Source organism: Myxocyprinus asiaticus, chromosome 37 (assembly GCF_019703515.2).
Source record: "Myxocyprinus asiaticus isolate MX2 ecotype Aquarium Trade chromosome 37, UBuf_Myxa_2, whole genome shotgun sequence".
Lineage (NCBI taxonomy): Eukaryota > Metazoa > Chordata > Actinopteri > Cypriniformes > Catostomidae > Myxocyprinus > Myxocyprinus asiaticus.
The window spans coordinates 9,228,190-9,251,669 of record NC_059380.1 but is presented as its reverse complement, the minus strand read 5'-3'; the positions used below and the strand labels follow the sequence as shown (position 1 = coordinate 9,251,669).

Genomic DNA, 23,480 nt, shown 5'->3' with positions numbered 1-23,480 from the left:
TGTCATATGACTGCATTCACTTTACAGTTGTAACACTAGTAGTTACAACTCAAAATTTTGAATGGACGAGCCACATTCTAGGCGGTTGTAAAATAACTACAAACACACCGGTGGGCACACATTCTAATGCAGAGGTTGCAACATTGCTTGGCAACCATTAACTCCCATAATGAACTATTAGGCGAAATAATTTTTAATTTAAATAATTATTAATAATAAATGTAACTGTTAACTGAACATTGGTGTCTTTTATTACATTGCTGTTGCCACCGTTCATTAAAAGCAACAGCACACTGTGTGTTACAGTGAATTTACCACAGTTAAGTGTGATTAAAGGGCTGTTCAGACCAAACACGTTCTTGCACTAAAAAAAAAATCTAGATGCAGCGCAACAAATAGAATAGAACGAAGGGCTCTCCAGATGCGTTTTTAAAAGTTGAATTTCTTTTTAACTTGACACTGCATCTAAAAAACGCACTGCTCCAGGAAGAGACGCTGAAAAACAAAAACATCTAGACATGGTGCAACGGTCAAAAACGGCAATTTTTACATAGAAAAACAAACAGCGCAGATGGACGCAAAAGTGCGTTCCGTGTGAACGGCTTCTTAAGCATCCTGCCTCTCATGGCTTATTGCTTTAATACATGACATTTGTTTGCCATTACTCTGTGATGTTTTTGACCCTGCGAAAGCCACAATTCCCATGTGACCAGCACAGCTGTTTACTTTATGCTTGAGAAATCAAGCTCTTGGTGTCTTTGTATTTGGGTTAACAACTTCAGTTAATGTTTGAAGAAGCTTTGCCACCTTTTTCTGACTCTGTCCTCCTAATCCCAACATTATCCAATGTCCTCTACATCTTTCATACCAAACTGAAGCACTTGGAGAGTTCTAAATGGGAAATGAACTCTCCTGTGGCTGATTTAAATAGAATGAAAAACATTCTCAAGCTAAATGGAATACCAGAGAGGGAGGGAAAACAAGTGAAATGCCAATGTTACTTGTTTGGAATACTGATCTGAAGATCCACAGAAACACTACAAGCAAAACTCTGGTAAATGTCCTCTACAAATCGTTTATCCATCCGCAAGAAAATGTTTAAACAGACAGTTCACCCAAAAATTTCAAATCATTTCCATCACCCTTGTGTTGTTCCAAACTCTCTTTTTTTTTTTCTTTTCTGTGGAACACAAAAGGAGATGTTAGGCATTATGTTAGCCTTAGTCACAATTAACTTCCATTGCATCTTTTTTTGCATATAATACGTTCATGGACTTAGACTTTCTGTCTCACATTTCCTTTTGTGTTCCACAGAAGAAAGTTATATGGGTTAGGAATGACATGAGTATGAATTGTAAATCTAGTAAATGATGACAGAATTTTCATTTTTGGGTGAATTATCCCTTTAGAGAAACTGCCCTTTCCCTAAAATGACATTTGTGCCTTTTTTGTAATGAGTAAGTTTTAATAGGAGTAAAGGAAGTTGATCCTAGATCAGCCTTAAAGCGATCTTGCATGATTGCCTCTAATTGCTTAAAGCAGATGGCATTCAAGAGAGCTTCAGCCCTCCATCACCACTTCACAGGTGCCTGGTGCCCAGCCTGACCTCAGCCTGGCCTCTAGAGTTCAAAGGTCAAGCTGAGTTCCCATACACGTTCCTTTGTAATGGCTCATTCCCCAGTCAGAATCAGTTTCAGAGAGACAAAAAGCACTAGTCCAGGTCAGGGGGCGGGAGAGACCACTCCCGTACACACGGGAGATCAGGGGGCTATATTACTTTATCACTGAATGACTGGGCGACTGTCATTAAATGTAGGGATGGCCAGCATCTGTCTCCATGCTGCTGGGAGCAACTGCTGCAGTTCAGTTATATTGCTATGGGTACTGGCGTAGAACTGGGGGAGACGGGGGGCACATGTCCCAGCCAGTGCTGTGAAGGGGGTGATTTGTCCACCTCCCCCCCCCAAATCATGCATCTGTCCTTTCGTTTGCGATACCTTGCAATTGGGTGGCTGTGAGTCTGTCATATTGAGTACCCCCTCCATTGAACGAGTTGGTATCGCCCAACTAGACGGTGGCCTCACGTGGTACCTGTTACTTTTCTCAGCACTGGCCAGGATGCATGAACTCACAGTCATTTATTATTACTGGATGAGGATTTTTAAAAATGCTTTTAACCCCCTGCAGGAATAAAACTCACAAGACAGTCAGTGGCTGACATGCAATTTCGATCTGAAGGTCTGTAACCCATACAGAACTTTCGTATGAATTTAGATAACATGAAATACATCACATGAGTCATATATGGAGTCAGTGGAGATGTTAAAGGCGTCCATAGAAATGATCAGTTGTTTTTCATGGTGAGGAAATTTTCTTCTGAAACATTAACCCTAATGGTTTGATATGATACAGTGTATAAATATTTAAGAGTATGCATTGAATTAGGGATGACGTGATTATACGGTTAATTTAACTGTAAGAATTTAGAATCCAAGGTTAAAAATCATGAAATGCTTTATTTACACGTGGCAAAAATATTAGATATAATGTATAAATATATAATGTAAAATATTTTTTCATAAGATTTTATAAGCCTAAATGGGAAAACTCTTGTAGTGTGTGTACTGGAGCTGTAGCATTAATGGCCAGATGTCGCAAACTGAACGTGAACTTACAAAGCACATGAAACTGAAGCTTAAACACACAAATTCGAAAATATAACAGAGGAATTCGATCTACCAGACTCATATCCATCAAAAAAAGCAACTTAAATCGGCTGTTTGGCAGCATTTAAATGACTGACTTAAGACAACGGATGTAAACAAGCAGCCAGAAGTCATAGAAAGACACACATCCTTGGGACAGGATGCTCCACTAGTCATCCAACAAAAAACTAGTAAGTTTAATATTTGTAGCTGTGGTGATTTTAAAGTGATGAATTAAAGATGCCACTTTTTGTAATGTTTAAGCATGCTGACAGCGTGCGGTGCATTGCGTGTAGTTACTATCAGCGAGTAAACTTTTTAGTAAAGTTATTATGCATAGTCCACAGGTTGATTTGTAAGGTGTTGTGGACAGCATTTAGAGTCTGTTGCTGATTCTTTATGTTGGGGTGTCTGACAGATATTGAGTTGCTTTAATAAACTGATGCAGAAGAAAAAAACTGTTTAATGCCATGAACTACATGTTGCGCACTCACGATAATCTTACATTCACATTTTTGAAGCACTCTGATTACATTAGCACATCACTGAACTTGGGATGCGCATAAGCAGTGTTGTGCCCTAGACTGGAGCGTCTATTATTACCTCTTTTTTTTTGTGTGTGTATGTGTTTACCAGTTTTCTTATTATAGGGCTTCCCTTAGAGTCCACATAACCCCCAGAAATACATTCACTTAGATGTTTAGACAATTGTTATGTGATATGCATTTTTTGCATCAGTGCTGTTGCATAATAAGCAAATGTGCAAATAATTATAAAACCGGTTAACCGAGATTTTTTCTCAGATGGTAATCTATCCGTCAAAAACTCACACCATGGCATCCCACACTGAATATACTTTAATTATTTATCTTGTCCACCGGAACCACATTTGGTCCCCCTCAGTGTTCAAACCAAATCTACGCCATTGGCTATGGGTGTTGATGGAGAAAGGGAGAGAAAAGAGGGTATGCAATTCTCAAGTTCTGTCCAGCACAATGCTGAATAATCCTCCTGTATTACCAAAGGGATCAGCAATCTGGACAGCTGGTGTACAGCTGCGATTCAGATGCCTCTACTTCCCCTACTGTTAACGTTTCCTATTGTTTTATTTCCAAAGCCGTCACAATCTAAATGTAATCTAAAATTTTAACATTTAGTTGTTTCCCTTATTGTTTTGAATATTGTTCTAGTTTCAGTTTTTTGGTTCATAGGACATGTAAAATAATATCATAGAAAGCCCTCTCAAAAAACCTGTAATTCCAGATCGCTAAACTGTTTGCATTTGCAAAACAAATGAGAAGAGTTCAATACTGCAAATCTGTATTCGCTCAACCCCACAATATGGTCCACTTTCATATTCACTTGCTTAAACCTGAGTGAAATGCTCCAAATTCCAATTTTTAGCCATATGGCACAATAAGTGAGCAATAGATTGCAACAGTGCGCAACAGTGCCTGCCCACTTTTTTAGCCGTCTGGGTTTCAGAAGAAATTTCCCCATTTATTTCTTCCATAGGGATTTCGTATAGCCTTAATTAAATAGTTATAAGCCATGAACACAACCAACCAGCTCTGAGGTGAATCACATCATCACAAATTTTATTTTCAAAAATAACAACATATCGGACAAAAAAACAAAAGGTAGAAGGCTGTATACTTTCATGAGGACCTGTGAATGATGCAATTGGATTAAAAACAATGGAAAAATATAAAACAATTTATTTAAAATAGTTGATTTTAAGTATAGAAACAATATATTTTCATTTAGTTGCACAATATTAAAACATTTAATAATATATACAGCAAGTAGTTTGAAAGTGTAGGGAGACAGACTGGATTGCTTAATACTCAGTACGTCATGTGAGTGGGCAGTTGCTGCATTACTTATTTGCCGTGTTTTTTTTTTGCCTTGGTTCTCTAATTGGTAGTGTCTCTCTTCAGGATCATGAGTAGTGTAGGTTTTCACGAGAAATTGTTATTAAACACGATTTCTGAAAAAAGAAGTGAACACGGACCAATGGCTTCAACGGAAGCATTTACCATTGATTAACCCACCTCAGAGCTCATGGTAGGTCTGTCTTTAGAGGTTTATAAACAATCGTTAAAAATTAATTTGACTAAGAAAAAAATGAATGGCTTTTTACTTCCAGAACCCAACTATTGGGTTTTATATCACACATTTTAAAAGTGATGAGTGAAATGTTTTCGATTAAAAAATTTTCCCCTGCCTCAGTTTAATATTCAGAGAGAACTACAGTTGAAGTCAAAAGTTTACATACACCTTAGACAAATACATTTAAACTCAGTTTTTCACAATTCCTGACATTTAATCTTAGAAAACATTCCCTGTCTTAGGTCAGTTAGGATCACTACTTTATTTTAAGAATGTAAAATATCAGAATATTTGTAGAGAGAATGATTTATTTCAGCTTTTATTTCTTTCATTACATTCCCAGTGGGTCAGAAGTTTACATACACTTTGTCAGTATTTGGTAGCATTGCCTTTAAATTGTTTAACTTGGGTCAAACATTTTGGGTAGCCTTTCACAAGCTTCTCACAATAAGTTGCTGGAATTTTGGCCCATTCCTCCAGACAGAACTGGTGTAACAAATTTTCAATCGGATTGAGGTCAGGGCTTTGTGATGGCCACTCCAATACCTTGACTTTGTTGTCCTTAAGCCATTTTGCCACAACACTGGAGGTATGTTTGGGGTCATTGTCCATTTGGAAGGCCCATTTGCAACCAAGCTTTAACTTCCTGGCTGATGTCTTGAGATGTTGCTTCAATATATCCACATAATTTTCCTTTCTCATGATGCCATCTATTTTGTGAAGTGCACCAGTCCCTCCTGCAGCAAAGCACCTCCACAACATGATGCTGCCACCCCCATGCTTCACGGTTGGGATGGTGTTCTTCGGCTTGCAAGCCTCACCCTTTTTCCTACAAACATAACAATGGTCATTATGGCCAAACAGTTCCATTTTTGTTTCATCAGACCAGAGGACATTTCTCCAAAAAGTAAGATCTTTGTCCCCATGTGCACTTGCAAACTGTAGTCTGGCTTTTTTATGGCGGTTTTGGAGCAGTGGCTTCTTCCTTGCTTTCAGGTTATGTGGATATAGGACTCGTTTTACTGTGGATATAGATACTTGTCTACCTGTTTCCTCCAGCATCTTCACAAGGTCCTTTACTGTTGTTCTGGGATTGATTTGCACTTTTTGCACCAAACTATGCTCATCTCTAGGAGACGGAATGTGTCTCCTTCCTGAGTGGTATGATGGCTGCGTGGACCCATGGTGTTTATACTTGTGTACTATTGTTTGTACAGATGAACATGGTACCTTCAGGCATTTGAAAATTGCTCCCAAGGATGAACAAGACTTGTGGAGGTCCACAATTTTTTCTTGGCTGATTTCTTTTGATTTTCCCATGATGTCAAGCAAAGAGGCACTGAGTTTGAAGGTAGGCCTTAAAATACATCCACAGGTACACCTCCAATCGACTCCAATTAGCCAATCAGATGCTAAATTAGGCTTGACATCATTTTCTGGAATCTTCCAAGCTGCTTAAAGACACAGTTAACTTAGCGTTTGTACAATTCTGACCCACTAGAATTGTGATTTAGTCAATTAAAAGTGAAACAATCTGTCTGTAAACAATTGTTGGAAAAATTACTCATGTCATGCACAAAGTAGATGTCCTAAACGACTTACCAAAACTATAGTTTGCTAATATGAAATCTGTGGAGTGGTTACAAAATAAATTTTAATGACTTCAACCTAAGTGTATGTAAACTTCTGACTTCAGCTGCATAACTAAACCACTGTAGGTTGATTTTCTTGAAAGGTGTAAACACTGCAGCTTTATGATGGTATCAAAACATTGCTCTGTTTGTTTGAGCATCCTAAACAGCCCGACCAATGGTGTGAGTGTGGGACAATCAGCATTTGCTCCACAAACTTACAAAGCTAAATTGATGAAGACATCACTACCTGGCAGCCCATGTGATGGGGATGCGATGAGCTGCGTACACGCTAAAGGAAAGGACGTTGGTGACCATTCCAGCTTCCTGTATGGGGGCTGTGGCTCTGCTGCTGTGTGGCATGGTGTGAAAATTAGCATTGAAAGTGCTACAATACAGCTCCACAAGATCCAAGATGGCTGCAGTCAACTTCTCAACTATTTTCGCTGCCAAGAAAAAAAATTCTATTAAGGGCCATAGTTCACAGAGTCTGTGCTGTACATATACAGATACTTTACATATACAGAATTATCAATAATTGTAACATGGCTCAGATGATCATTGATTAATACATTTTGCATTCTGTGGTCAAATATTTTTATAGACCATATCAAGGACTGTTTGTGGGTTTAAGGAAGAGACGTCTTTGTCCCTTGAACATTTCCAGCTAGTTGTCAAACTCGTTGAAAACAACAGTGGGATGAGCTTCATTCATAGTGACTTTAACACAATTAACGTTACAAATGTTAATACGAATGTAATAGAATGTCATTATTAACATTTGTATCATGTTGTTTGGTGGCTTGACGCTCCCTGGATGCCAAATGGAAATTTAAGTGTTTAGACTGCTGAAAGAACAACCACAAATGGCCGCATGAACCACTGCAATGAACAGAGACAGCTGGATAAGTGCAGTACTAACAACTGTAGCACACATCTTATCTGTGGTAGGTGAATGACATTTTTGCCAACTAATAGTAAGTTACTGTAAATGAGTAGAGTTTAGATACAGTTAGATGGATAGATTTTAGCTGGCTAGTTAAGTCAGAGTATTTCTTTATGGGCTCTAAAAGTGACTACAGATCACTCCCATTATAATGAATGAACCTGCACAAGTCATTTTAAATTTACATTTAGTCATTTAGCAGAAGTTTTTATCCAAAGTGTACAAATGAGAACCATAAGCAATTTGTCACACAAAAGTAGACAATATCTGGAGTATTGCACTGCCAAGATCTCAGAGTAGCTGCAGTAGAAGAAAGAGCCACAAAAGGAGTTTTAATTAAAAAAAACATAACTTTACTTGCAAGTCAAGCGCTTACAGCTTTAACAGCTTCATTGATAATAATAGGAGCAATCCAATATTACCAACCTTTCTGCTGAGGTTATAATTATGAGAATCTAAACAACGACACACTTTCATTGTCTATCTTGCGTAGAAGCTCAGTATTAACAAGTCTGGATTAGTCACTTGAGGTAAACATTTGATGTTCTTTGAGAAAATTTATCGACTCAAGATTCTTATTTAAAAGGATCCAGTAATGACACCTCATTGTTTATTTTCAGTTTTTGCACATATCTTGTTTGTTATGTTTTAGCTGGACTCTAAAATTATGCACTAGTCATTTTATTTTTACAGTTCTGGTTTATAAAAATACCGCTACCAGAAATGCTTCAGGGCAAGACATCCACAGTAGCGTTCTAATTCATTTGTTATTGTTTACGTCCTTCAGATGGTCAATATAATGACCTGTACAATTTTGTATGATTTCTGTGTGACTCATATCAATATTTCATGTTCATTTATGTATGTATTTGTTAATTAGTCATGTAATAAGCAGGGTAATGTACATTCAGCCTGTCATTTTCACAAAATAAAGCCCTTCAGAGTGATATCTCTGCTTTGTGTCACGAGTATTGTGCATTATTCATTACAAAAACTTTTTGAAGATCTTGTGCATGTTATGCCCATAGAACGGGTCATGTGAATGTTTCAGTAATTGGGTCTCAAGATTAAAGTTTAAAGCAATAAGCTTGCCATTGATAACACCACTTTCCATTTACCAATGACTTCATGAATATAAAATCTGATGAGATTTTAAAGCTGTTAAAAGGCTTATTCCATTGATGCTATCAGAGCCTTAAAACCAAATGTTCCTTTAATTCTTTATGTGTTTGATGGAGTAGCAATTCACTTAAAATGTAAATTGGGATGGGGGGGTGGGGTCTACACATGTCCCACACGAGGTTGCACATCCTTCCTGTTTATCCTTATCTGAGATCACAGTCTTCCTTAATGCAGGATGCTACATAAAACACTTGCTTCTCATCCTCGCATCCTTACAATCTTACACTCTAAACCCTGTTACCCCGGGAAAATACATATTCAGACATTGCCGTACCTTTATTTTCTTTCTTTGCCAAGACACTGACATCCTATGAAGGCAAATAGAAACAAACACATAAGCATGCATACAATAAAGACAGCCAAACAAAGTGTCAATTCTGCAGTGTGGTGGAAATGAAACCTATACAAACCAAAAAAGAAAAGCACGTACAAAAATGTCTAACCATATGAGGAACTAGAAACAGCAGCAAGAACTGCACGTTTGCAGCAATGTGTCTGCGTTCACTTTAGAGCAGCCTACTGAAAAGCACTGATATAGAGTGTGCTTATTGTGTTTCTAAAACACTTCTTGATCTCCCTGTGTGTTTGTTCCCACCTTCTGCACTTTAGGCTGTAGTCTGCAGGGGCACGCTGGCAACTGGTTAAGGGCAGCAGTGATGTCAGGTGTTTCAACAGCTGCTAGAGAGCTGCACAGGGCCTTCACTGACTGCACTAACCGCTCCACATGCAACAGCAACTCCACCTGCAAGAGACCGCAAATGAGAAAATAGTTTGGGGGGAAGGTAAGAAAGTCGTTTTAAATACCCTACATGGCATTTCTGTTTGATGTCAACATGAAACACAGTCTGCAACCAGTTTTAAATCAACATGACATATTACAGAATGAAACAGGATACTGAACACCGAGGACTTGATTGAGGATTGTAAAAAGTGGTCTCTATGGCAGGTGATTGGAGAGAGGGGTTAAAAAAGTAAAAGGCATTTGAAATAACATTCACTAAATATGCAATATGACCAATATAACATATATAATATGCACAATAAGACCAGGAACATGCATTAATTTTGATTTCATGTTGACATTAACATACTGTGCTGTCAAAATTATAACTATTTGGAGACAACCCATGTGTGTAAGTTTACCTCCGATAAAAGGAAGGACTCTGCCTCATTATGAAAGGTGTCCAGGAGTAGAGTCAATGCCTCCCTGTGACAAACAAATGGTTAGGAGTTAGATCTGTCAGACAGTGTAGGCGTTAAAACCAAACCAACATAATCTAAACTTCCATATCTTCTTTTCATCACTCTCACCTGGTCACAGTCTGTTTGATTGGTCTCTCTTGCAAAAGAATACTGTGGTTCATGGAGGATGGAGTCTCATCATCCTCCATCTGTTATCAACACAACAACATCCATTAAAAGATGCAAGCATCCAAGAACTCAAACAATATAATTGTCTAGGTGCAACATCTAGGTGTCACATACCAGACATATTATATTAATTTTACTCTAAACTCCCTGTAGAAAAAAAACCCGCGGGGTTCTCCGTGCACCAAGCGGACAGAGTGAAAGACCTCTCAAGTAAAAGCAGAGGTGGTGGTGTATGTTTTATGATCAAAAAATCCTGGTGTGATCAGAGGAACGTACATTCTATCAAGTCTTTCTGCTCTCCTGATCTGGAATTTCTCATGCTTCTGTGTCGACCATTCTGACTGCCGAGGGAATTCACAGCGGTCATTATCACAGCTGTGTATGTCCCGCCACAAGCCGACACAGACCAGGCACTCAAGGAACTGTTTGGGATTATAAGCAAGCAGGAAACCGTGCACCCTGAGGCCACGTTCATGGTGACCGGGGACTTTAACAAAGCCAATCTCAAATCAATCGCACCAAAATACCACCAACACATCAGCTTTAACACACGAGGGGACCGGGTTTTGGTCCGCTACTCTCCCTTCTGGGATGGCTACAAAATCCTCCCCCGCCCACCATTTGGCAAATCGGACCACTCTTCCGTTCTGCTTCTGCCTGCTTACAGGCCTTACAACCCACCCTCAGAACAATCCATTGCTGGTCGGACCAATCAGACTCTACGCAACAAGACTGTTTTGATCACGCGGACTGGGAGATGTTCTGGTCCGCCTCTGATGACGACATCGAGCTTTACGCTGATAGCGTCACGTGTTTCATCAGAAAGTGCGTAGAGGATGTTGTTCCATCCAAAACAATACGGATCTACCCGAACCAGAAACCTTGGATTAATAGCGATGTTCGCATGGCACTTAATGCTAGAAGCATGTGGCAGGGAATTAATATCATCACGGACTTTAAAGGGAATAAAAACTCCGCCGTGAACACTGCTGCCTCTCTCCCGGATGAGCTAAATACTTTTTATGCACATTTCGAGGGAAATAACACCACCCTCGCGGAGAAAGCTCTCGCGGCCGAAGCTACAGAGGTTAGTTCACTCTCCGTCTCTGTAGCGGATGTAACCCGATCCTTCCGACGGGTGAATATCCGTAAAGCCGTGGGTCCAGATGGCATTCCGGGCCAAGAACCACCTGGCTGGTGCTTTTACGGACATTTTCAACCTTTCCCTCTCTTTGTCTGTAGTCCCCACATGCTTTAAACATCCACCATTGTGCCTGTACCAAAGCAATCCAAAATCACTTGCTTAAATGACTGGCATCCTGTTGCTCTGACCCCCATCATCGGCAAATGCTTTGAGAGACTAATCAGAGATTACATCTGCTCTGTGCTGCCTCCATCACTGGACCCATTGCAGTTTGCTTACCGCAACAACCACTCCACTGATGATGCCATTGCATCTACAATAAACACTGCTCTCTCCCACCTGGAAAAAAGGAACACTTATGTGAGAATGCTGTTTGTAGACTACAGCTCAGCATTCAACACCATAGTGCCCTCCAAGCTAGATGAGAAACTCCGGGCTCTGGGCTTAAACAGCTCGCTGTGCAGCTGGATCCTGGACTTCCTGTCAAGCAGACGCCAGGTGGTTAGAATGGGCAGTAACATCTCCTCATCACTGACCCTCAACACTGGAGCCCCACAGGGCTGTGTTCTCAGCCCACTCCTGTACTCCCTGTACACACATGACTGTGTGGCAACACACAGCTCCAATGCCATCATTAAGTTTGCTGATGATACGACGGTGGTAGGTCTGATCACTGACTGATGAAACAGCCTACAGAGAGGAGGTGCACAATCTGACACGCTGGTGTCAGGAGCACAACCTCTCCCTCAGCGTCAGTAAGACAAAGGAGCTTGTGGTGGACTTCAGGAGAAGAGAAAGAGAACACAGCCCCATCACCATCAATGGATCACCAGTGGAGAGAGTCAGCAGCTTCAAGTTCCTGGGTGTCCACATCACTGAGGAACTCACATGGTCTGTCCACACTGAGGCCGTTGTAAAGAAGGCTCATCAGTGCCTCTTCTTCCTGAGACAGCTGAGGAAGTTTGAATGAACCGCCATATCCTCACACGGTTCTACACCAGCACTGTAGAGAGCATCCTGACTGGCTGCACCACTGCCTGGTACGGCAATAGCACCACCCACAACTGCAAAGCCCTGCAAAGGGTGGTGCGAACTGCCAAACACATTATCGGAGGTGAGCTTCCCTCCCTCCAGGACATATATACCAGACGGTGTGTGAAAAAAGCTCGGAGGATCATCAGAGACTCCAGCCACCTGAGCCATGTGCTGCTCTCACTGCTACCATCAGGCAGGCGGTATCGCAGCATCAGAACCCGCACCAGCCAACTTCATGACAGCTTCTTCCCCAAAGCAATCAGACTTTTGAACTCTTGATGTCTCACGATCAGTATACATCAGCACTGCACTTTATTAATCTTATTATCTCACACTGGACTGTCATAATTATATCTCTCTTAACAACACACTGGCAACTGACTATCAACCGACAGCCTGAATGTCAATAGAGTACAATACAACCTACTGTACATTTTATATATACTATATATATATACTATTTTTTTTATTGTATAATGTGTATTCTATATTGTGTGTATTGTATAATGTACATTGTATGTTATTATTTGTATATTGTGTTGTGTGTAATTATGTGTATATTAGATTTTAAATTGCATTGTGTAAATCTGAAGTTTATTGTAAATTGGTATATGTCTCATCACTGTCACAACTGCTATGTTGCTCGGAACTGCACCCAAGAATTTCACACACTATTGCACTTGTGTATATGGTTGTGTGACAATAAAAGTGATTTGATTTAGAAATGAATGTGAAATTTAAAAATTTCCAAATGAGCCTGAGTGATGTCGAATCATGTCTGGGACAGTGGTGTACGCTACAATTTTTAAATGTTTACCATTTTTGACATAGGGTTCAAGGCAAGAAATCAATTGCACACACTCAAACCTGTGACTCAAAGTTTCATAAAGACTTTCCAGATTCAAGTATGTATTCGATGCAGGCCTGCTGGTTTTAGAGGTCTAAAAAACTGTTTCAAATGTTTAAACAAGAGGAAAACACATTGTTGCATCATTTGCTGTAACTTTCATCTTACCGTTCGAATGAGCTCCATGTTGACGGAACTCCTTTTGGTTAGAACGAGTCGAATGTCCCAGTCGAACTTCAAACACTGCTGGATGTACTCGAAGCTTGCCAGAGTCTGATTGCTTTGCAAAAAGAGAAGAGACAAAAGACATTAGACTGCTTTTATCTACTGGTACGTAAATGCATACTTTTAGAGACTGTCAAGATGACAGTAACTGAAACTAATTGAGTGCTTCATTGTAAGTGAGGAGAAAGAGAATTAAACATGCAAAAAAAAAAAAAAAAAATCATACAATTTCCATATCTCTATGGTCTTGAGTGCTAAATAACCTCAGCGTAATTCAACCAAGATGCAAGTACCAGTTACAAGGATTGTAAAGGACTTTAAAAGGCAATAAAAGTCTATACTGTTATCCATACATGTTTTAGTACACAAAATGGCTTTTACACTACACCTGGATTAATGTCTTTTTTAACCCTGGGTTAATGTTTTTTTTAACTCTGGGTTATAAAGCCCTGCTCTAGAGCAGGTTGCAACTGAGAGAGTTGTTTAAAAACAGGCAATCAATCAGAAACTAAACAATAAGTGCACTATTCATGTGCTTTATATAAAAGGTTCCCCCACCTTTTGACCAATGCATTTCCATGATTTTCCACAAACTTTCCAGACTCTTGGATTACTGATATGGATTATTAATTAACTAATTAAAGAGACAGCACTAACAATGAACAATTTCTAGCAAATGAAATATTGCAGAGCATAACTTTTATATTCACTACAGAAATTTCCATGCCTTTTTGGTATTTACCGAATTTCCATGACTTTTCCTGACCTGAAAATCACTATTTTAAAATTCCCAGATATTTCCAGAACCCTGTAATTGGTCACAGAATCTACATGGTCATGAGCTATATATTAATTGATGGATGTTACATTGATGTTACAATTGATGGTGCCGCGGATGGCCGCCTCGGTGTGGAGCGCTTCAATTGTTTTGTTGTTTTTGTTTGTTTGTCCTGTGTTTAGTAATCTTTTTTCAGTCAGTTCTACCAGAGACGAACTGCTTAACATTCGACAGCATACACCAGTCAATATTTTCCTGGATTTTGAATATTCGGATGTTTTGTTTGACATTTTAGTCGGAGGCGCGGCTGTGTTGTTTAAACGCGCTAGGAGACGCAGGCGAGGGAGATGAGCAGGCGCACTGGTCAGGCTCCATCGGCGCGGCTTTTGAACAACGCTGCCGAGCATTCATCTAGCAAATCTCCGCTCTCTCCCTAACAAAACGGACGAACTACATCTCCTCACCAGCACAAACAAGGACTTTTCAAACTCTGCTGCCTTGTGCTTCACAGAAACCTGGCTGAGTGAAGCCATTCCGGACAGCGCATTACATCTGCTGGGTTTTCAGCTGTTCAGAGCAGATCGCATCGCGGAATTAACAGGGAAAACGAGAGGCGGTGGAACATGCTTTTACATCAATGAAAGTTAGTGTACAGATGTAACAACGTTAAATAGGATTTGCTGTCCTAATTTGAAAGCGCTCTTTATTAACTGTAAGCCTTTCTACTCGCCGCAGGAGTTTTCCTCGTTTAGTCTGGTGAGTGTGTATATTGCGCCAAACGCGTGTGTACACAGTGCTGCAACAGCTGACTGATCAAATCACAGACACGGAACAACAATACCCGGACTCAGTTATTATTATTCTTGGGGATTTTAACAAAGCAAATCTCACACGTGAACTGCCCAAATACAAACAGCACATTAAATGCCCAACCAGAGACAGAAATACTCTGGATCACTGTTACACAACAATAAAGGATGCATATCGCTCTGTTCCTAGAGCAGCTTTGGGGCTCTCTGATCACTGTCTGGTTCATCTTCTTCCAACCTACAGACAGAAATTAAAATCTGCTAAGCCTGTATTAAGGACTGTAAAGCAATGGACCAACGAAGCAGAGCTGGAACTACAAGCCTGCTTTGACTGCACTGATTGGAGTGTTTTTGAGGCTGCAGCCACAGACCTAGACAAGCTCACAGATACTGTTACATCATAAATCAGTTTTTGTGAGGATATGTGCATTCCTACTAGGAATTATTTAACATTTAACAATGACAAACCATGGTTTACAGCGGAACTCAGGCAGCTTCATCAGGCCAAAGAGGATGCTTACAGAGTTGGGGATAAAGTCTTGTACAATCAGGCCAGGAACACACTGAATAAGGGCATCAGAGTGGCTAAAAGAAGATACTCCGAGAAGCTGAAAAACAAGTTTTCAGCTAACGACCCTGCATCAGTGTGGAGTGGCATGAAACAACTTACGAATTACAGGACTCCTACCCCCAACCCTGTGGTGGACCAACAACTGGCTGATGACCTGAATGTGTTCTACTGTAGATTTGAAAGGCCCAATCTCACACCCCACACCGACCTTCACTTCACACAAACACCAACACCTCCTGGAACCCCCCTCCTACCCCCTCCTGCTACTCAACCTGCACTTAAGATCTGTGAAGATGATGTGAGCCACGTCTTTCGACAGCAAAGGATAAGGAAAGCACAGGGCCCAGATGGCGTTTCACCTGCATGTCTTAGATCCTGTGCTAACCAGCTGGCCCCCATCTTCACACAGATCTTCAATAGATCACTGGAGCAGTGTGAAGTCCCATGCTGCTTCAAACGTTCCACTATCATCCCCATCCCAAAGAAACCAAAAATCACAGGACTTAAATGACTACAGACCTGTCGCCCTGATGTCTGTGGTCATGAAATCATTTGAGAGACTGGTGTTGGCCCACCTGAAGAACATTACTGGACCCTTTCTAGATCCCCTTCAATTTGCTTATCGAGCAAACAGGTCTGTGGATGATGCAGTCAACATGGGATTGCATCATATCCTGCAACATCTGGACAGACCAGGCACATATGCAAGGATCCTTTTTGTGGACTTCTGTTTGGCTTTCAACACCATTATCCCAGCTATACTCCAGAATAAATTACACCAACTCTCTGTTCCCATGTCTATCTGTCAGTGGATTACCAGCTTTCTGACGGACAGGCAGCAGCTTGTGAGACAGGGGAAACTCACTTCCAGCACCTGTACAATCAGCACTGGTGCCCCCCAGGGATGTGTGCTCTCCCCACTACTCTTCTCCCTCTACACCAATGACTGCATCGCCAAGGACCCCTCTGTCAAGTTCCTGAAGTTTGCAGACGACACTACTGTCATCGGCCTCATCCGAGATGACGATGAGTCTGCATACAGAAGGGAGGTTAAACAGCTGGCTGTCTGGTGCTGTCAAAACAATCTTGAGCTGAACACGCTCAAAACGGTGGAGATGATTGTGGACTTTAGGAGGAACCCCCCAACACTCTCCCCCTTCACCATTCTAAACAGCACTGTGGCAGCAGTGGAGTCATTCAGGTTCCTGGGCACTACCATCTCACAGGACCTGAAGTGGGAGACCCACATTGACTCCATTGTGAAAAAGGCCCAGCAGAGGTTGTACTTCCTTCGCCAGCCGAGGAAATTCAACCTGCCACAGGCGCTGCTGATACAGTTCTACTCAGCAGTCATTGAGTCTGTCCTCTGCACTTCAATAACTGTCTGGTTTGGTTCAGCTACGAAATCAGACATCAGAAGAATATAAAAGGACAGTTCGGACTGCTGAGAGGATTATTGGTTGCCCCCTGCCCCCCCTTCAAGAACAATAAACTTCCAGAGTGAGGAAAAAGGCTGGAAAAATCACTCTGGACCCCACTCACCCTGCCCACTACCTTTTTGAATTGTTGCCTTCTGGCCGACGCTTCAGAGCACTGAGCACCAGAACCGTCAGGCACAGGAACAGTTTTTTCCCTCAGGCTATCCATCTCATGAACAGTTATTATTATTATCTATGTCTTGCTGCTGTTTTTGTATTGTTTTTGTATTGTTGTACACTGGAGGCTCCTGTTACCAAGACAAATTCCTTGTATGTGTAAGCATACTTAGCAATAAAGCTCATTCTGATTCTGATTCTGATTAGCATCTCAGCTTTAGTGTTAGCATAAGAGGTAGGCCAATATATCAGTTTTACAGATTAAACGATCCAGGTAGTTGCTTTCTAAAATTATCGGTTATCGGCAAAAATCTATGCCGATAGCTGCCGATAGTTTTTTTTTTTTCTCACTTCAATGTGAATTTGGTTATTTTGATTTTTAAACAAATCAAGCGTTCTAAATTGAAGCGAGGGCACGAAAAGAAAAATGCGACCTGTCAGCTCATACATTGTGTCTTCATCTTCATATCTTGTGAATAATAATGCAAAAACCTTATCTGGTGAATATACAGTATAGGCTATAAAAAGCATTATTTGGTAAATGCTTAAATATAGAGCACTGTAACATTTTTAACATTATATAAATCTATTTTAAATCTATCGGCTGATTAATCGGATATCAGCCTTTTCACCACCTTAGTTATCGGTATCGGCAAAATCCACTATCGGTTGACCTCTAGTTAGCATATGAAGGCAACATGTCGAACAGTGAGAGCAAATGTGTTAACTGGTGTCATGTATGTGTCCAATCAATGTTACAAACCTTGTAAATAAACAAGTAGGAACATTAACCCAGGGTTTACAAATGTACAATCTCGAAACCTACCCAGGACTAATTACTAATCCAAAGTAAATGGTGAACATTGCGTTACATGGAACATAACCTAGGAAAACATTGAAAATAAATGAATGAAATGATAAGTAAAGGAAAACAGTGAAGGAAACAACAAAAAAGTGCTGTAAGTGTAACAACATCTTACAGAAACTGAGATTAGAATGAGCTTGGTACTACAACATGATTTCTGCTGTACCACTGGCATTATGGTTTATTGTTTAATTGCTGCAACAGCCTCTATGATTCAAGCAGTTCATTGTTCATTAACTGATGATTATGTATTTTACTTGTGTGAAAACAGTCACACACACACACACACACACACACACACAATGTACCTCCTTTTCACAGCCCTGCACAAGCATACTGTTATCAGGAAAGGACAGACTTCCTACCACACAGCTGCACCCACAGCAAAAACAACCAGCTGTTAAACAGTGTTATTATCTTCAAAAAAAATTCATGACTCCCAAACTAACTTAAAATGAAATGGCCATGAATTAGTTTGTTTTAGATACATCATATATTACAAGATTTTAAACCTTTACAACGCACATTTGTAAAACACGAAAATGCCTCTAGACGTCCCTGAGAATTTTTAGATTAATAAAAATAATCAGTTGATGCAATAACCTTGCCAGCCCTAAAATCCTACAATTAAAATAAAAACGAATTGTACTGAAAAACTAAACTGAAACTAGAAAGCAGTGAAAAAACTAAAGCTAAACTACCACTAAGTAGTCTACTGTCATAAACAACCTCCATACTAATACATTTTCATTTGAAACCGCATTGATTTTGCTTCATTTTCTCCTCTCATCCACACTTGAACAGCATTTTCCTCCACCAAAAAAAGGAGCATTTCGAAAATGCTCTCCATTATCGCATACTCTGGAAAACTGTAGTATAGTTTTCAAATTAAATGGATTAGTGTGTACATGGCAATGGAGTGAAAACTGCTAAACACAAACTAAATTGAAAAGGACTCATTAAAAATGTAGAAATGAAAACAAAATCAACATGACAAACTAACTCTGCTGTAAAATAATTCTGTTGTAAATCACACACACACACACACTCACACTCACACACTCACACACTCACACACACTCAATGGAGCAACAAGCAAAGCTGCCATATACGTACATGCAAACAACTCAGTTGGTTTTGCCCTTTAACAGAAGCCTACAACTGAAGTTAAAAAACGAAATGTCAAGTGGTCTTTGAGAAAAAAGGAAAACCAGAAGAGTAAATGTATGAATGATCAGTTGTTCATGTCGCCTCAAAATGGTGGTCTTGTTATGGTGAAACCAAATATGGTTAAAGCCATCCACAGACATAAGTACGGCATATTTTTATTCAACCACAATTGAAGGCCCTATGTTTCATGACGAGAACGTATTCAGACCACAAACCGCAAATATTCGGCTCAATTCGTTTCTTTGGAATCACCCTGTTTTCACCCACAAAGCAGCTCAAACAGCCCTTGCTGTGCAAGTGCTTGTAACATGCTTGTAACCTATTCATTACCCTATTCGTAGGGAACATTTTAACAACACATTGTACACTGGCAAGCAGCAGGGAACCGTTCTGTGCTGTGTTGCTTTGGGCAGAGATTCCGTCTGATGCAGGTGTCCAAAAAACCTGTTGTCAACAGCAAGTATTTATGAGAAAAACCCGGATTATAAACCATGGACAGACATGAACATCAAGCAAATTGTGTCTTTGTATGAAGGTTAATTTAGGAATAATCAACAGCTTATTTGTAGCAAACTTGCAGTTAGTTTGTGGCAAATTTCTGGCAATGTTTGACAGATGTTTGCCAGAACGCTACATCTGTGTGCAGAAAAACCTTAAAATGTAAGAACTGTCTCAGTTCTCAGACTAAGTGAAATTTTCGAAGCTAGCCTTCAGCCAGCTTCAGCCTGCCAACAGACTCCTCAGTAAGACCACCTTAAAACATTTCTGCACAATCCACCTAGTCAACTGTTGCCATCTAACAAGCATTTGCTCTTGTCCAAGTCTATAGAAGTCCTGGGACTTAAACATTTGGAATATTACAGAAATAATAAAAAATAATAAAAATACAAAAAAATTATATATATGGTAAAATGTTGTTGCTAGGGCACTTAATAATATCAGTGACAATATACCCAGAGAGAATATGAATAAAATGAGACTTTTTAGTGGATAGTATTTGCACTGATTTTGAGACAAACCTTTCTCACACATTTCTTCACCCAATTTTACATTTTGGATTTAACTTTATATGGCATACTGGAACTCGCTTTGGTAGCCAGATGAGTGATTCTCACTAAACCTGTGAAGAACAAGCCCTGGTCATATTTAACTCAAAATCAATCAATCAATCAATCCGCCCCCATTCTCATTACCCTAACAGGTCTGGACAATTGTTTTACTATTCCATTGTTTTCAAATATGATTTTCGTTACCGTAACACAGTAATTTTTACTGTATTACAGTTAAAAGATGCTGTTTTATAAGACTTTTTTAAATCAGCAAAAACGAAAGGCAGTATCAAGGGAGTACAACTATGATGCATAAATACTAAGTCGACTCATGCATTGAGAATATCATTAGGATCATCTTCATCACAGTAATGAAAATTGGGGGATAAAATGTGCATAAATAACGGTCATGAAAATAATGTCACAATCTAAAAAATCGTACTGGCTCAAAAATTATGCTTCATTTATTTATGTGAAAACTACAATTTCTTATTTGTTTCTTTTGATTTTGGAGTTAAATAGGACCAGGACACTTTTTTTTGACAGGTTTCATCACCCAGATACAATTAATGCATAGATATAAATTCACTATTAACCCTGCTGAAAAAAAAACAAAAAAAAAAAAACAGATTAAACCATAAAATCTATGACCAGAGCACAGATTAAGATGGTCTAGCCAAATTGGTTAGACTGGTCTGTTTTGATGGTTTTAGTGGAGTTTCTGGGCACTTGTTAGCTGGTCAGTCTGGAAAACCAGCTGGCCGACCAGCTAAACATAAGTTAAACCAGCTAAAACCAACTTAGGACCAGCGAACCACCTTAGGGTCGTTTAAGCTCTTTTTTCAGCATAGAATCCAGATGTTATGTAATAATTCATGAGGTAACTAACTCCGTTCATTCACTTCTCTCATCATGTTTGAAAGCAGCAAATCAAGTGCTAGTAGGTATGCTTGTCAGACCAAGGAACAGTAACCAAGGGGGACCAGATTAGCAAAAAGTCCTGAGTCAGCCCTTCCAAGGGAGTTATATCAAAACATGGACCACAAAGGCCTACTCCCCAACCAACCACAGACATCAGAAGCACACCACAAAGCAGTGATCTTCAGTCAGATCTCCTTTGGGGAATCCTCAATTCTTACTTTTTGAGGAACTCTGCCTGACCACAGATTTTCAGCAGGTAGTCATCCACATCAATCATATCCAAGTCATCATGGGCATAGCAGAGAGTCTGATAGATCAGCAGGTCTATGGTGGAGGATCCTGTGGGAAGAGAACATTACATTTCTATAAAAAAATAAAATTAAAAAAATTAACAACATTCCATTCCTAGTAAATGGGTATGCGTAGTGAGAAATCAAAGAAAACAATAAAATAACTATCAAATGGAGTTGGGGAGGGACTAACTAACCATAGCATTGTGACAGCAGTAGCTGTTTTCACAACAGTGTTCCTTTTCCAGAGTTATTTTTTAACAAGTAGTGGCGTAGCATGACAAAACCATTAATTGCCATTTCTGTCACATTTGCTGGTGAGTGAATTGAGACAATAACATTCTCCTAGAATGTTTTCTTTCTAAAATGTGTAGGGTTTTGCAGTCTGATTCATTTCAGTGAATCGGTTTGTTTGAATAATTCAGTTAAGTGAACCAATAAAAAAAATTTTTTTTTTTTAAATCACAGCACTGTGACATTTACACCTTTTTTTTTTTTTTTTTTTTAATCGAAATATCTACGGTAGTTACAGTGCATTCAGAAAGTATTCAGACCCCTTCATTTTTTTTTTCACATTTTGTTATGATGCAGCCTTATGCTAAAATGCTTTTTAAAAAATCCACATCAATCTACACTCCATACTCCATAATGACAAAGCAAAAACCAGATTTTTGATAACTTTGCACATTTATTAAAAAGAAAAAACTGAAATATGACATTGACAATTATTCAGACCCTTTGCCATGACACTTGAAATTTAGCTCAGGTGCATCCTATTTCTCTGGATCATCTTTTATGTGTTTCTACACTTTGATTGGAGTCCATATGCGGAAGATTCAATTGATTGGACATGATTTGGAAAGGCACACACCTGTTTATATAAGGTCTCACAGCTGAAAATGCATATCAGAGCCAAAATCAAGCCATGAGGTCACAGAAACTGCCTGCAGAGCTCAGAGACAGGATTTTGTCAAGGCACAGATCTGGGGAAGGCTACAAAACAAATCTGGCTTGATTGAAGGTTCCTAAGAGCAAATGGTCACTCTGGTTGAGCTCCAGAGATCATGTGTGGAGATGGGAGAAACTTGCAGAAGGACAATCATCACTGCAACACTCCACCGATCTGGTCTTTATGGCAGAGTGGCCAGATGGAAGCCGCTCCTCAGTGCAAGACACATGAAAGCCAGCTTGGAATTAAAAGGACTCTCAGACTGTGAGAAACAAGATTCTCTGGTCTGATGAAATGAAGATTGAACTGTTTGGCCTCAATTCCAAGCACCTTGTCTGGAGAAAACCAGGCACCACTCATCACCTGCACAATACCATCCCAACGGTGAAGCATGATGGTGGAAGCACCATGCTGTGGAGGTGTTTTTCAGCGGCAGGGACTGGGGGACTTGTCAGGGTTGAAGGAAAGCTAAATGCAGCAAAATACATAGATATCCTTAATGAAAACCTGGTCCAGAGCACTCAGGACCTCAGACTGGGCCAAAGGTTCACCTTCCAACAGGACAATGACCCTAAGCACACAGCCAAGACAACGCAAGAGTGGCTTAGGGACAACTCTGTGAATGTCCTTGAGTGGCCCAGCCAGAGCCTGGAATTGAACCCAATCGAACATCTCTGGAGAGACCTGAAAATAGCTGTCCACCGATGGTCCTCATCCAACCTGACAGAGCTGGAGAGGATCTGCAGAGAAGAATGGCAGAAAGTCGCCAAATCCAGGTGTGCAAAGCTTGTCGCATCATACCCAAGAAGACTTGAGGCTGTAATCGCTGCCAAAGGTGCTTCAACTAAGTACTGAGTTAGGGTCTGAATACTTATGTCAATGTGATATTTTAGTATTTTCTTCTAATAAATTTTCTAAGTTATCAAAAAATCTGGTTTTTGCTTCGTCATTATGGGGTATGGAGTGTAGATTAATGTGAAAAAAATAAAAAGCATTTTAGCAAAAGGCTGCAACATAACAGAATGTGAAAAAAAATGAAGGGGTCTGAATATTTTCTGAATGCACTGTAAATCCTGCTGTTGATTATTACCTATTCCCAGTTACTATACATGCATTAGAATGTTTTCTAGTTTTATTTGGTTGTAAATTTATCTCTTCAAGTTTATGCAGTCACCCAGATCCTCATTGTTTTTGTACAGATAAATACTGCTCTGAGTGAAATAAAATACACACCCCCTCAATAGCTTTAATATAGTTAGCTACTTTTTGCAAGTAACTTTTAGTG

At 39.8% G+C, this 23,480-nt stretch overlaps 1 protein-coding gene across 2 annotated transcripts in view; it reads right to left on the bottom strand.

Moving 5' to 3' along the window:
- LOC127427946 (phosphatidylinositol 4-phosphate 3-kinase C2 domain-containing subunit beta-like) overlaps nt 1-23,480 on the bottom strand; it is a 71,559-nt gene that overhangs the window by 33,882 nt on the left and 14,197 nt on the right. For both annotated transcript variants that reach the window (XM_051675897.1, XM_051675896.1), the window contains 7 exons: nt 21,175-21,295; nt 13,142-13,253; nt 9,888-9,967; nt 9,720-9,783; nt 9,172-9,318; nt 8,851-8,884; nt 6,699-6,894 (listed from right to left, as the gene is read on the bottom strand). In XM_051675897.1, the coding sequence (XP_051531857.1) occupies nt 6,699-6,894; nt 8,851-8,884; nt 9,172-9,318; nt 9,720-9,783; nt 9,888-9,967; nt 13,142-13,253; nt 21,175-21,295 (754 nt within the window). The remainder of the gene's footprint in view (nt 1-6,698; nt 6,895-8,850; nt 8,885-9,171; nt 9,319-9,719; nt 9,784-9,887; nt 9,968-13,141; nt 13,254-21,174; nt 21,296-23,480) is intronic.